Source organism: Falco peregrinus, chromosome 5, assembly GCF_023634155.1.
Source record: "Falco peregrinus isolate bFalPer1 chromosome 5, bFalPer1.pri, whole genome shotgun sequence".
Taxonomy (NCBI): Eukaryota; Metazoa; Chordata; class Aves; order Falconiformes; family Falconidae; genus Falco; species Falco peregrinus.
Genome location: NC_073725.1, coordinates 15,215,096 through 15,230,805, shown reverse-complemented (window position 1 = coordinate 15,230,805; position 15,710 = coordinate 15,215,096). Strand labels below are relative to the sequence as shown.

The following is a 15,710-nucleotide window of genomic DNA, read 5'->3' as shown; positions in this document are numbered from 1 at the left end:
CAAAACAGTGCTCCTATTTAACAATTTACATTTGTAATCATAGTTTGACCTCAGAGTAGAGAAACTCAAAAAGCTGATGTAGCCTAAACTGTAACCTTATTTTCGTATTAAAAGGCAGTCTTCTACAAGACACTCCTCAGTAGAAAAAAAAAGAACCTGTCACAATCTAAAAGATGCTGATAAAAAGATGGGGGGGAGGGGGGAACGAACGAACAGATTACAATACAGAAAATTACTTAAAACAGCCCAAAGGCATTAACACAGAGAACCAAAAATTAGAGAGCCTAGTTTGCACTCAGTTACGTTTTCTCTATGCAACTTATCTTTACTGTCTACAGTAAGAAAAAACTCCACTTACGGAAAAAAGTCACAAAATTCGGCGTTTCTGAACAGAAATACAAAGTCTTCCTATGATGGGAAATTCTCTTCTCCATTACCATGAGATACATGGATTTTTGCAGAAGTTTAATCATCCTAACACAAGAAACAGGAACTGCAAAAGTCTTGGGACAAAGCATTAACTGAGAGCAAACATACAATACTGCCTGTGAGTAATGAATTAACACAGGAAAACAACAATTTTCCAAACCACCTTATCACTTCCCAATCTTGAATATCCATCCAAATGGGAGGGGTGGGGGGCAGGAAATCTGCCATCTCTTGCTCAGTATCCCAAGTAAGGAGACCTTTCAAATGCAATCTTACAAAACAAAATAAAAGAGTTTAAAGATAGTCTAACTGCAATCTTTGTTCTATGAGATTACAAAGATTCTTCAGCTGTCTCCTGGAGAAAATACATTAAGGATCCTTAATAGAGTTCTGAAAAGTTCCAATACGAGCACTGCTAGTGCCTAGCTGTCTCAAAATGTCAAACATATAGAAAAAGGATGGCTCAGAAATACCAAGAACACCAAAACAGACAGTAGACAGTTGTCAATATATGTGCCTGTCTGGAGAGTCAATTATGACACGGCGGGTGGGCGTGTGGAAGGAGGGGAGAGAAAGTAATTCAAATGTTAAGAGAACCAGTCTTTTTATTCACACTGGAGTTTAGCTTTCCTTCTACCCCCAGAAGTCTACTCCGTTTTGAAAGCCCTCAACAAACTATGGCATTTCTTTATGCCTTTGAAATAGGCATCTGATAATCTTTTGAAGTATTTTTCCCCTAGATAAAGCTTTTTTCACATTACTTTTATCATACAAATATTAGCAATTTTTAAACATTATTTATCCCATAAAAAACTTAAGAAATGCCATCTTTGTGCTACCAGCATTCAGAAGAATTAGAATGGACCATACTATCATATGCAGCTTGATTATAAACTACATCTATGATAAACTATTTGTTTGGTAATAGAACTAAAAAGCATTAAGTCTTCCTGCTGTTTTAGTTTTGGCAGATAAGTGTCAGCTAGGTCTCTTTTTCCCCCACCCTGTTTTTTCTGTTCAACGGTATTACATCTGCTTTCCTTCCCCCACTTTCAGTGCTGCCCATTCAAAGACCTTTTACTTGCAACCCGGTGACTGAAACACAAAGGCACCGACACTACTTCTATCAGCTATCTAGCCTCTCAGAACAAAGATCAATCTTCTAGAGATTCTCATACACACTTCAAAATTCCTTCTACCTAGCAAGTTCCATGCTCTTTATTACAAACATTCAGTTGGAAGATATGATCACTACAATTAAGAAAACTATTTATTTTTAAGTTAGAAAAGAGTTCAGAAATCCCACGTTATAATAACCTACACAGTTTTCAACATAGGTTGGACTTTGCAATTACAACTCTTCAGTCATGGAAGTCAGAACGGAACAATATTCAACCTCAGAAAATAATTCAGTTAGTCTACCTACAAATTCAATTAAGTTCTTCACTCAAGTCATACTACTAAAAAGTACCTCTCTTTTCAGACTGGGGTGGGAAGAAAAAGAGCTCCTGTGTCTCACATAACCTATAGCAAAGGAAATCCAGTAGTTACCTGAAAAAAAAAAATCCATCTAATATCTTCAAAAACTACTGATGATGTAAGTGGAGGTGGAGGGAAAAGTTTTTTTCTTAAATATATAGAAATAAAAATGTTTCAGGTATTTTCAAAACCCAGAGTCAAATAGAAAAGGAAAGAAAAAAGTCATTAATGAAGCTCAGTCATCATCACCAATGCAAAGGGGCTTTTGAGGTTCCCCAAGCATAAACTGAAGACCAATACGTTAAAACTGAGATAACTCTCTGGATTAAGTCATTTACAAGCTAGACAAGAAGGGGAAAGCCTAACAGAGCAACTTCTTTCAGTACACAGAGTTTACAACTTCACACAAGATCTTTCAAGTGGTAGAATTCAAAACTTCAGTGCCACTTTTTATTTAAATACTGTCCAAGAGAACAAAGTTCAGTCATTTTTAAGACTACAAAATACGCACAAAAAATATTTTTTTAAAAAAATGCAACTATTGCTTCTCAATCTCACCCTGAAAGATGAATTTTAATGAAATCATATAATCTAAGCAAAATACCAAGCAACTAATGCTCAGAAGCCCCTAAATAAGAGATTTCTATTTCAAACACACAGAGCACTAAAATACGCCATGGATGCTTTGAGTATCTGTCAAAAGAGGAAATAACGTCTATTTAGATCAACAAGCAAGCAGTACAAATAAAGGAAAAGCAATGGTCCTACAACTCTTAAACTAGAAAACGCAGATCAGAATTCCTACCACGAGACTGACACACGACAGCAACCCTGCAAACCCCTGGAACGGTAAAACATACACACGCACCAGTTGGAGTTGTCACCAAATCGCATGCAAAAATCCTCTTAGCTCCAATGAAGCCAGTGACTCTGATGAGACCTTTACCTTCATTTTCCATCGAAATTGTACTTGAGTCGATAGTTACAAAAGCCTTTAGCGACAGCAGCACTGGAGGAGGAGCTGAAAGGTGAAGAGAGAGATGCCCCAAGATCCCAGGCAATCACACTGCTCCCTTTGCCCCCACCTGCAGCAACATCTGCAAGAGAAACCAGCGCTAAAAAAGGAAAATAAAGGTGATATTTAAAAAAAAAAAAAACACAAACAAAACCAACCACAGCCGAACCCAGTAAGTCTCCACGGTCTCTGCACTCACGCCAGAGCGGAGCAGGCACACGCACGCAGGGAGCCCGCAGAGCTGTCAGAGGCCACCAAGGATTAGGATTAGTTGCCCAGCAGCTACAGCAGCACAGAGCAGCGCCGCCGCTTCCTCCTCGCCTCCAACTGCCTTGTCCCGCCCGGGGAGGGGCTCCGCTCGGAATGAACGCCCCGCACCTAAAAATAAACCCTCACCCCAAGTAACCCACGCATACCCCGGCCTGCCCTCCCCGCACCCCGTCCCCTCAGCGCCAGGCGGGAGGAAAGCGGCGGCTCCCTGAAGCTCGGCGGCCCCGACGCTGCCCGCGGCGACTCCCGCCCCGGCTCCCTCAGCCGCCCCGGCCCCGCCCGCTCACCCTGTGGCACAGGCCGCCGCGGGAAGCAGGGTGGCGCGGAGGGGAAACAGGCGCAAGCGGCAGCTCCCTCACCACCACCGCCGCCGCCTCGTCCCTGCCGCCTCGCGGCGCCTCTCACCGCTGAGGCTCGGGGCGGCAGCAGCGGCGGCACGGCCGCATCCCCGCTCCGCTCACTTCCGCGGGCGGCGGGGGAAGGGGGAGGCAGCGGACGGGGCGGGGCGCGGCAGCGGAAGGGCGGGCAGGTCCCCCCCACCGCGCGCAGGGGCGCCTGCGCCGCAGGAGGGAAGCGGCGGCTCCCTGCCGGCAGCGGCGTGCGGGAGGTTGCCGAGGGGACGACGGGGCGGCCCTAGTGGCCCCGTCACCCCCCTCAGCCACGCACGCGAAGTGGGCTTTGGCCGCAGCCGCGGGCTGGAGATTGGCAGGCTGCGGAGAGCCCCGCCACTGCGCGGCGAGCCACGAAAATAAACGCATTTTAAGTCCCCAGCCGCTGCTGGAGCCTCGGGGGGTGCCCCCGGCGTGGAGGCCTACGGCCCCGGTGCCCGCCTCCGCGGCGAAGCCTCCTCACCTCGCTGCCGGGCAGAGAAAGCGCGTTACCGTGAGGGACGCGGAGCCGCGAGCAGTGCCGAGCGGTCTCAGTCAGGGGCGCGGGCGGCCGAGGAGCCAGGGGCGGCGGTGCCGCCGCAGCGCGTCCGACCGGCCCCGCCCGAGAGGCCCCAGCGCCGCCGAGCCCGGGCCGTGCCTCGGCCCCGCCGGCTCCAGTGCCGGGCTGGCCGGCTCCTGTGCCCCGCCGGGGGCCGGGGACCGGGACCGGCCTTGCGGGCACGGGCCGGTCGTGGGAGGAAAGAATCCCGTACCACCCACCGGCCTCGGAGCGCTCTGCAGCCTTCCGCGCCGCCCGTCTCCGAAGCGGTAGTTCTGTGAAAAACTAGTGTCACACAGACGGACGGAGTAGCTGCTATTTTTAGCGTTACAGTACACCCAGCCTGGAGTTGTAGGCCAGTTAGTTTTGAATCAACAGACAAATCCTCGTGCTCTTTCAAATGTTAGCAAAAAAACCAAAACGAAACTCCAACAAACCAACCAAACACCCACCACCAGACTCAATACAGAACCTTAAACCCTTCAGGTGACTACTTTTAAAACCTGGTTTTAGGTACCAACCACATAACCACTGGCCCTTGCCCCTGCTCAAGTACTGTGGGAAAAAATAAATGCTTTACCAATGCCATTATGTTTACCTAGATGCCAAACGAGTATCGCTTGAAACCACAATTCCGATGCTGAGCTCCGAGGCTGGGGAAATTTTTAAAGTAATTTCTATTGAGATAATACATTTTGTATTTGAGGTATGACACGCAGCACTAGTAAGAACAAAATGCCTTTTGACTTTCAAGGTCAAAATCTAAGAGAGACGTGCTAATTGCAGGGCTTTCTAAAGAAGCATGACAACACAGTAGGAGAAATATGATTGCATTGACATCTCACCATTAATGACCTGTCACCTTGGCTTTGTTTCTCTTAAGCAGTAGAATAAACCAAAAATCAGTCATTGTCAGTTCATAAGAAGCATTTAACAGAACTAAGTTTTAAACATTTTAATTAAATTTCCCAACCCATAACAGCATGCCTCTTGAATCCATCAGCTAAACAAGGTGAAGTTAAAGAGCATACTTGCTTCTTTTGGAGCTCTTTAAGATAAATTTGTTTGAATGCTAATATAAATTTGTCAATATATTTTGAGAGGTAAAGAAGAGTTACAAGTGCTGATTTAAAGTACAGGCCCTAGATGTTTGCATTCTGGAAAATAAGATGACAACAAGCAGGTTAATTGTTTGAGAATACCTAATGCATAATTTCTGACCTGTCCCATATAGTTGCTGTGTTACTTGAATATCTCTTCATGGTTACTCCACGAGTACCCCACTACAAGTAGGTAGTTACTCTTCCCCAAGATACTTCTGTTAACTTGTTTGTAAGTTAAGAACCATGTTGAGCTACTTGTGATGCTAGTTACGGTGTCTCAATTTCAACACAAACCCAATGCACATTAGGTAAAACATTTAATCACTTCGTTAAAACAGGTAGCTCTTGCTTTCAATATCAGATGTTCTCATTAAATGTAAAAAAAAACCCAAAAAAACCAACTTGTAGGTCCTGATAACGTTTACATCTACAGCATACTTGAATGCCTCTACACTATGTTGTGAAAAGTTCTGGGGAGAAAATTGGGAGTTCTCAAATATCATTGAGCTTGTTCACAACTGGAGCCTTTGAGATCTAAATATCTGTGATAGCCTGCCTACTAAGAAAAATCCTGTGTTCACATGCCCTTAAAGAGAAGAAGGAAGCCAAAAGCAAGCCCTACTGTATAGTTAAAACTAAAAAAGATTCATCTCTGAGGCTTAATCTCTTTCGCATTAGCATATATCTGCCAGTCATACCTGCCTGTGATGCTGTCAGGCAGCTGGGAGGTGCCTCTTCTGCATTATACCAGGACCTATATCCATCCTTGAAAATGGTATTACTGTTTCTGCCATACTCTATACCTACAAACTGTGGCTGTTTAATAAACAATGCTTGAAATATTTTATCTCCACCTGCTGCTAAATACTGGTTCTTAAAAAATCCTGACCTTAATGTGAGCTTGATATGCAGGAATATTAGGACAACCTTAATATCTTCAGGAAACCTCATAGAAGTGTGTGGGAAAGGCATTATTTGGCAAACCAAAGCAACATTATTAGAATATGATTGTGGAGTTAAATTCTGAACTTTAAAAAAAAAGGCTTTGTTTACAGTAACCAGTTGTAGCCAGTTGCACTCACAAATTACAATAATATTTTTTACATTTTCTAATCTTGTAAAAAAATCTTGCAATAAAATGCTTCTCCAAATATCCAATGAACAAATATGTCTAGCCACAACAGAATCATTCCAGTGAAAACACATATGCAAACTAGAAGAACATATATACATTCAAATATAAAAGTCCAAACAATCCCTAAACTTCACAGTTAGAATCTCTTTTTTTAAAAAATAGTTCTTGAAGGGATATGCAATACTGATAGGTTTTGGGAAGGGAGGGGAAAAAAAAAAAAAAAAAAAAGACCAAACAGACTTGGATCACCAGTTTTGCCTTTCTAGTTCAGGGACCTGAGAATACCTCCTAAAAACAAGTGAACCTGCTGATAATGGGATGGCATTTCAGAGAGCAGAGTTTCATGATCGTTCAATACCAGCTTAAGCAGGCCCCAGTCATTCTCCTTCTCTTGGTGTGTTGTCAAGTTTGGATGCTACACAGCACCACCTTGGCATCCTGCATTAACAAAGAGTTCCTGTCATCCTGCCACCTCACCACCCCCCCCCCTCCTTTTCCCAACAGAATTCTCCTATCTCTACCTCCTGTTGACATCCAGGTCAGACTTTGCCTTCTGCCAGTGGCTATCAGCAGCATGGAGCCACTAGAGTATCTCAGAACTACAACCTCAAACTGACCGGCACCTAAGTTTATATGGTAACTGATTCATGTTTGGAATAACCCAGCAAATCAGTTAATACAGACTAAACCAGAAGTGGTTGTTCTGGCACAGCCAAGACATTGGAACAGGTATGGGAAGCATGAGTAGGTACTGCAGCTTTCAGTACTTTCTCTGCTCCCTTAAGCCTTCAGGGCTGAAAACTAGTGATTTGATGGAAGGGTTTGGTTGGTTAGGTTTTTTTAATAGCCAGCTGTAAAAAAGCACAGTTAGCTTCTGTATGAATCTAAAGGCAACTCAAATGGTTGCTTTTAGTTGTCTTTCTACTTCTTCAGAAGAATTAAGGGCCTCTGGAAGGCTTGGAAAAAAATTAAAGGTGATAAATATGTGACATTCCACATAGTACCATTGATCAGTTGGAAGGAAAGAAGGGAGAATTCAGTCTAATAACATTAAACAGAGGGCCTTAACCTGCAGTATGTTTATCTGCAAGCTTACCTTCAAGTTTGATTTAGTCTTCAGGATCACAATCAATTCAACTTCATATCAACTACTCCCTTGTGCTATAGCACTACCAGAAGTAGTAAAATGTATTTTAAACATAACAAAGATACCTGTAACTGCATGGCTCACAGATTGAAGACATATTATACGGAATTCTGTTTAGGTCACTTTTCAGACTGTAATAGGACTTGAAATACTTGTTGCTCTGAAGTGAGCTTCCAGATCCTTTTAAAGGATTCTTCTAAAAATGCATTTGTTAAAATTCCATCAGTGTTGAGTAATGCTAATGAAATCTGCTACAAATTTTGTTAATCTCATGAGAAGTTTATTCATACATTATAGTAAGAGAAACATTTTACTGATTCATAATATCAATAGTGTTTTAATATGGACAAAGCTTTCTACAGCACTTCAGTTTGGAACAGAAAAGGTTAATATGAGATTTTTCTGTCAAAACAAGCTTCTCAACTATTTGCTTATTTTGCTTTAAGTATAATTCAAACTGCCCTCAATACACTAATCACAAATTGGCTTTCCTGGAAGAAAAAAAATAATCACTTTCTGGTAAGATGGACTTTGATTTGATTTAATTTCATTATTTGTTGTCTTTCATCTTGGTGTCAAAAACTCAGCAGTGCTTTTACAGTCTGCTGCAGAGTACTTGTATGACTGGAGTCAAGACAGGGGAAAGATGATACTGGAGCTTCTCATTTACACATTTTAAATGGCATGTGCCATTTGCAAAGCCCACGTTGCATATTTCCTCCCCATATCCTTTCCACCCATGCTGTTCAACTGAGAGCTGATAGAAGCAATCACCTCGTCTCTGAATGGAATTCTCCAGAGGAAAATCCATGCCAATTCCACCTGAAGTTTGAATGTTTATATATATATATATATATATATATATATATGTGTGTGTGTGTGTGTATATGAAATCACTAAGTTTAAAAGAAAAAAAAAGATGATACGATTTTTCCCCAGACGAAACAAGTACCCATTTCATTTTATAAATCTGAGCATGTTAAGTAGTGAGAAACACAGCTACATTTCCAAATTACCTTGGCTCATCCCTGTCTTGACACTGCAATTATGCTAAGTAAGGAACTTGGGTTTATGACAATCTTAAATTACATTTCACTAATTTTTAAAACAGTATTAAATTTAACCCTTTCATCCCATCCCTATATAAGCATCCCTACCAACATTCTACATTCAGAGAGGGGGTGCAACACCCCAACAGTTTAAGTCAACGTGAAGTCAGGCTTTTGTGATTCTGTTTTTGCTGATGCTCAGTTCTGTGCTTCCCATGTTCTGGTACTGACACTCTCATCTCTTACAACCCAGCTTGGGGGCCAAGAAGAAAGCCTGCCTCAAAAAAGAAGGCATTACTGATGAACTCCGAGAACTGGTACAGGAAGGTAGCTGGGGCAGTGGCAGGACTAAGGGAGCTCCAACCTTAAATCAGTTTGAACTGTAATGAACATATGCTCTCAGAGCATTCAAGGAAATCTGGTTTAATCTGTCCTTCAAGGAAAGACTAAATGAACTAATTTTCTGACCATAGTGCTCAACTGTTGTCTCAAACCTGTATTTCATCTTCTATACTTCTCTCGATAACCTTCCATACCACATATTCCATATTTACCTGCCATTCTTTTCCTTCAGCCACACTGTTTTGAAACAGTTGAAAATATTAATTGCATATTTTCCATAGAGTTTTTCCCTCCTTTCATTTAGGGCATACAGAGTTCTTCAGCAGTTTCTGTTTTACCCTCAGTGATTGTTTTCAAAGCTGACTCCTCCAGTAAAAGCTTCATTACTCAAGTGGAAGCTCTCAGAAGGGCCTCTATCCTATCTACTGAGGCTTCATACCTCCAGAGACAATCCTACTCATTTTGTGAAGTAAGAGCTAGTTTCCTGCTGCCTGTAAAAGGCAGCCAAGACACACGTCCAAGGAAATTATGCTCTATAATTGGAATATGCTGTGAAGCAACTTACTATTGGAGGTCTTAGCTGGGACAGGCAACATGCCCTGTTACGATGTCTGCTACAGGACAAAGGCATCACTCCTCTGCACCATCAGCTGCATCTAGTCATGCTATGGCCTGAGTATAGCAGAAGGTGGAAAACTGTTACCTAACAAACATTTACATATTGCCAAAGGATTACTGCAATTCGTTGAATGGGGTAGAAGAACAGTCCATTTACTTTTGAAAGATTTCAGTTACATTATAGTAAGATGTCTGTGGTGGAGAATAAAGATGTTTGAACAATGAAACTATAAACAGTTAAAAACCCCAGTGGTAGTAAAGTACTTTGAATTGATTCAAGGCTAATGTGCCAAGAATTTCAGGAATGCTGCTTATATTACAGACAAGTAATTTTGCCAACCAAGTCTTTGGCACTTGGAAATTCTTTTTCAAGACTATTGGTGGGGGTAAAATGGGGTGAAGGTAATAGTAAGGAATTTGCAGTGAGTAAACAGACGTTTACATGCTTATAGGATTTCAGCTCCTGGCAAGACTAAGATAATTTGTTTGATAAAATACTTATGCATAATGTGTTGGGCTGTGTAATTTTATTCAGATTCAGAGCCAAGCATTTTATCAAGTGAAAGCATGTGGTAGCTTTTCAGGTTGGGAGAAATTCATTACAAACTTTTGTTTTACAGAAGAGTTCACATTCCACTTATTTTTCTTTACAGAATTACTACTATGTGTATGTAAATGAAAGTCAAGTATTCAGAGGGTTTTTTTGCTCCCCTGTGTCTTAAAAACAGAAGTGTTCTGAGGTAATTTTTTTAAAGCTGGTAGAGGCTACTGATAAAAGCCATCAACACAGCGTGATTCTGTTGCAACTATGTGCTCTAGCATGAAAGACCCCTAACATTAACGTAAACCAGGTGGTTAATTGAAAGACCAAATCTGTATTCAGATGCATTTTTAATCAACCCCAACAATAAGGCTGCAAGGGGAGGCGTAAAACCACAGGTTATGCAACACTTAGAAATTAAAAGTACACTTAGTAAAAATACCCAAACTTAACAAGATTGTTCAGACCTGGTTCCCTACCCAGCTACACAAGCTTGTGCTGGGTCAAAATGGAGATGGGAGCAAGTACAACTGCTGCTGAATATCAGACTTCAGCACAAGGGAATTAAAAAAAACAAAATCAATTTCACAGCAGCACAAAAAGGCGCCTGTGTGCCTTGGAAATAGGTGCTAGAACATTTTCCAGCAACATCACCATCTTCAGCCTAACTCTTAACATAACAGATCACATACTCAAGCCCATGCATGACCCAAGTTTGCATACAGCCCCAGATGGATTGGGCAGGAGTGGATATGGGAGGGACAGACCTTACAGTAATATCATATGAACTGGAAGGGTATATTCCACCAGCCTATCACAATGGGAGAGTTAAAAGGGCCCCGAGGTGCCCCTCTCTCTCCCTTCCACAAAATCAGTAACTAACCTCAGCTGCGTTCTGTGCATCTGCAACAAGCCAGCAAGAACCAGAGGGGGATTTAATTTAAAGAGTTGAAACTTGTACCATATGCCCTCCTCCCCACCATCTGCTTACTGGGGACATTCTGTACAAATTCAGCATGCCAACTGTCTACTCAGAAGGAAAAAAAAAAAAAAAAAAAAAAAGACGTTTCATTCAGTAAAAATATTAGGCATTCCCATTCCATCTTTAAGGGCCTCCAACGTAATCCAGATCTATTGAGGAGTTCTGAGGATACAATACTATTTATAGACTACAGAAACTGGTAGTGATGGATCAGTGAAAAGCTTGCTTCCTATTTGAAGTTCAGCCTAAATTAAATTATAACCCTGAAGATCCTATACACTATTTGAAAACAGCCTAGAATCTGTTTAGATATAAACAGAGGCATGATTTCTATCATATCTTGCATATTTCATATAATATATTTAAGGCCAGACAATTATAATGTTATCATATTATAAGATGCACTAAGATGTTATGGTTATGAGATCCTATTTACCATATCACATCAAATATATCTTAAATTTCTTACATCATATCTATTATTTACTTAATCATAATTCTATATGTTTATATCTATCACTAGGTTATATATAATCATATATCTATCCAGCCACATATCTGTGGTTTATTTAATACGCTGAACTGAGAAGATAAAGCTGTAAAAGCTTCTGATTCCTTATCATTGAAATGTGAAAAATCATCTATCTGGGGAAAAAATAAAACTATCATTGGAAGCCTCTGACATTGTAGGAGCAACATGGATTAACTAGAAGTTACTTACATGTGTATGCATTGGGAACCAAAACCTGGATTTTGCTACTTGAAGTTACAGAACAGGATTCCTAGAGAATTTTCTTCAGTAGATGCAGATTCCAGTAAACCAGGTGCTTTTAAGAATTTATCTTTCATATCTCCCATAATTTTTACTCCAAGTTGTTTTCCCTGTTTTGAAAAGTGGATCTTTGGTTGTTTACAGCCTCACATCTTCAATATGTGCGTACAGTCTGATGCTGTTTTTCACTTCCTTGGGCAGATTACAAAGGATTTTAAATAAGGTAACCTTAGTGTTTCATGCTTTCCTGTTGATAAAGTCTGTTACATCCTAAGACATAGTCTCACTGGAATATCTGAATAGAGCACTAGATTTGAAGAAATTACGCTTTGCGACAATTAAGCTATTACATCCTACGGAGTCTAATCAAGTTACTGCTTCTAGGGTCAAAGCATAAGGAATGCAAAACCATTACAGAGAAACTGGAAATCAGTGAGAAAAAAAAATACAGTCCATTTTTAGATTAAAGATTTTGACAAAAATAGCATTTTCTTGTCCTGTTTGTGGCAAAAGGAAAACCCTCGTTTTTTTCTCAAGTCCTAGGCCACTTAAAGAAGTGCATCCATTTTGAAGAAAAGAAAAAGTGACTTAATACATTTCTGCAGCCCTGCACACAATGACTGCTGATCCCAACAGGAACTTTTTAGCAAATATTTTCTAATGCATTCCAGGTTTACTGCAGGTATACAAGCTTCCACTTATCTTTAGGCAGGACTTGTTTTTGTTATGTTTACATAATTTTGAGCCAGCCTCACCATTGTGACAGCAATTCCACTCAACCTTTTAAAATAGCTGTGGCTTCCATGTAAAATCAGCCCTGCCCAAACACAGTGCTTCTTGCAGCCCTGTAATTGAAGGAGCAGCTACTTTAGATTTCAAAGTTTCTAACAGCAATCCCAGCATTTTTGAGTCCCGTATATAGGATTGTTGCTACTATATTTTTTTGATGTTAACCCTCTTTGAAAATATCACACGCTACTATGAAAGGCAACTGCTATTAATAAATTGCTATCAATAATTCTGGTTCCTCCCTTTGTCCTGTGGACTCGGTTTGGACTGTTGTAGCTCATAACAAACTCCCTGTGGATGCAAAGCAAATACCATAAAGAAAGAGGCATGGCATTAACACCAGAGAAAGGCTACAATCAAAAGCCTGATTCCTATCATACTGCTGTGTTAATGGCATTTGCAGTTCCTGTGCTTTAATATCATATTCTTTGATGTTACATACTGGTTTGTGAAACTGTGCAAGTATATCAAAGGTGTTTGCCTATGCTGAAAGAAGTTTCTAGTCCTTTTATTTGCACAGCAAAATCTTGAAGGAATGAACCTCAAAACTTGGATAGAAAGGCCAAATGAAATGTCTCTGACAAGAAATCAGAATTTTAAAGGCTAAATCATTTTTGTAATTGTTGCGATTAACAGTCCTGGAATTCCTAGCATTTAAGAAGCATTTTCAGCTAGCCTTTCTTAATGCTTCTTGAGCATTTTCTGCTCTAATTCATTTTAAAATCTGGTAAGAAAATAAGGCTGCTATATTTCTGTCCGATTTCCTGGGGAGAAATGTGAATACATACATGTGTTACTGAGTGTACATGAGCCCAATACCTCTTAATTGTAGCACATGTTCAGTGCATCTGATGGTGTGATAAGCTAGTTTGACAGAGTGCAGCTGAAGAAATGCAATTAAGAAAACAGGAATCACAAGCATCTGTTTTGTTTGACTGTCTCAGAACTTTAAATGCTACCTACATTTTGGTGTTTCTTGTCTTTCTGTGGCATTAGAAATGCTAACATGAAGGTCCCATAAATTAAATCCAATGCATCTGTATCTGGCAGACTTATTCAGTTTAAAAAGGGAGGAAACAGTGGGATAGGACAAAGATTTTTTTTAATTAAAAATTTGTTTAATTTGTACACAAATAAAGCTACAGTAATGGAATATATCTTAGTTTTGAAACCTTTTCTCTTGGCCTTCAATCCTTGACATACTCGTACACTGCTCTACCAGTTATTCAAATAATGCTGTAAAAGTTGAAGTTAGTCTCTCTTTAGTCTTGAAGCTTTCTACTTCACAGCCTATTCTGTTAAGGTTTTTCATTTTACTAGATCTCAGAAGTGGCACCCAGCCCACTCCGTTGCCCCCTGCCCAAGCAGTAGCTGTTGTCAGCAGCCATTCAGTCATGATACTGGTCTAAGTGAAGGACCTGACCATATCTGGTTGAGATAACGCGAGTGTCACTAAAAGTGCCTAAATGAAAAAAGTATTTCAGGAAATTTAATACAATTCTATTTTAAATGTCAACAATGTAAGAATTCTTCAGACAGTCTCATAAACTTCAGATGCCACAAAATCATTGACCATTTAGATTATTAAGTTTTCAAATTCTTAAGATAAGAATTTTAATAGTATAAACCATTAGTCAATTGCTGCCACAGTCCATAAGCAGCTAGAGAAGTTCAAGACGCTAAGGGACCACAGCTCCTCTTCACTTTTGTCAAAAAGGTAGAAGCTCAATGCCTTAAGATTAGAATCCTTGTTTAGCATAGTGCTGCTGTTCTCTTATAATGACACTAAAATGAATTTGTGAATTGCAAGGACCTGTTAGGACACAAGAATAATTTTGACATGATGGTGTTAAGCATGAAATATTAAACAATATAATAACCATCAGCCCCAGAGGCTCACGAAGTATTTCAGACTCAGGACATACCACCCCAGGGGCACAAAGCAATCGTTAGCGCTTTTTACACTTCAGAACAATAAAGACCAGAAACTAGGGAAGTGTTTCTTTAGAGAAACAAGTCAAACCTCTGTTCAACCACAAAAATCATAGCACCTTAGTCATTCAAAGCAAGCACCACTTTTAATGTATAATCTCAAATTTAACATATGCATAGTTTTTACATAGCAAAGAGTATACCACTTTTATTAAACAAACTTAACGTGTCTAAAGCCATTAGTTTTCATTAATAGCTATATAGATTTCTTAGTTGTCCTAGCAGAGAAATACTGTCATTTGTAATACTGGCATATTTCATAGAGTCCTTATGCTGGAAACTTGAGGCAGCTACTCCAAATGCATCTTTAGATGCAGAAATATTTAAAAAAGCAGAACAAAGCCAGACTACACGTGCCTCCCTCTTTTTTTTAACCCAATAGTAACACTTGGACTACCACAGCCATAAGACAAACATTATCACAGTTACAACACTGGCAATAATAGATCTCTTCTATACATACTAAGAGACATCATCACTTCTAGCTAGAGGTTAACCTGTGCACAATGGGAGGTACTGTTCATCTCCAAGCAGACATCAAGTGCCAGCTATTGCAGCAAAAGCTGCTGAATCTTTTACTGGATAATGTGTCCTGTTTAGACCCTTCAGCTTCATCCTCAGTATCTCATCTCCAGGCTGACTAGGTGTCCAAAAATCTTTCCCACCTGCAAGATTTAATTCTTGCAAAAGTCTTAGATTGTCACTTGAGGACACAAAAATGTCCTTTAAAATGCCTGTAGTCCTGTAATTTCAGGAACGGTGTATCAAACATATGTTTGATTCAGTTGCACTAATGTCATTTGGCATACAATGACTACAGTTACAGATGAAGTTCAACAGTGCCGTTTTTACTCAACAAATGTAGATTTTAAAGCTGTGAGGAATTATTTCTGTAATCAAAGCTGACTGTGTATGTAAGAGAACATCTGTAAACTGTGCACAAAGACTACAACCTCCATTTCATCTATATAAAGTCTTTTATAAGTGCCTCTAGCCAAAATTTCAGAGTATAGACTGACAACAGATAAATTATTCCAAACATTAAATACTTATTGAAAGGCATACCTTATTTCCTATTTGCATGCAGCCTGCAAGCTTTTTTCTCTTTGATTAAAGACCT

At 40.3% G+C, this 15,710-nt stretch overlaps 1 protein-coding gene across 5 annotated transcripts in view; it reads right to left on the bottom strand.

Moving 5' to 3' along the window:
* The window catches only part of ATP2C1 (ATPase secretory pathway Ca2+ transporting 1), a 64,451-nt gene that overhangs the window by 46,337 nt on the left and 2,404 nt on the right, over window positions 1–15,710 (bottom strand). The window contains exons 1-2 of one of the 5 annotated variants that reach the window (XM_055806733.1): window positions 3,481–3,675; window positions 2,777–3,023 (exon numbers count right to left, since the gene is read on the bottom strand). The exons of 1 other annotated variant lie outside the window; for it this stretch is intronic. Coding sequence is in view for 3 of the 4 variants with exons in the window: in XM_055806731.1 (XP_055662706.1) it covers window positions 2,855–2,860 (6 nt within the window). In the remaining variant the exon portion in view is untranslated. Of the gene's footprint in view, window positions 1–2,776; window positions 3,024–3,122; window positions 3,142–3,480; window positions 3,676–15,710 lie in introns of those variants that run through there. 3 more of the 5 variants (XM_055806731.1, XM_055806732.1, XM_005242247.4) reach the window with 3 other exon arrangements.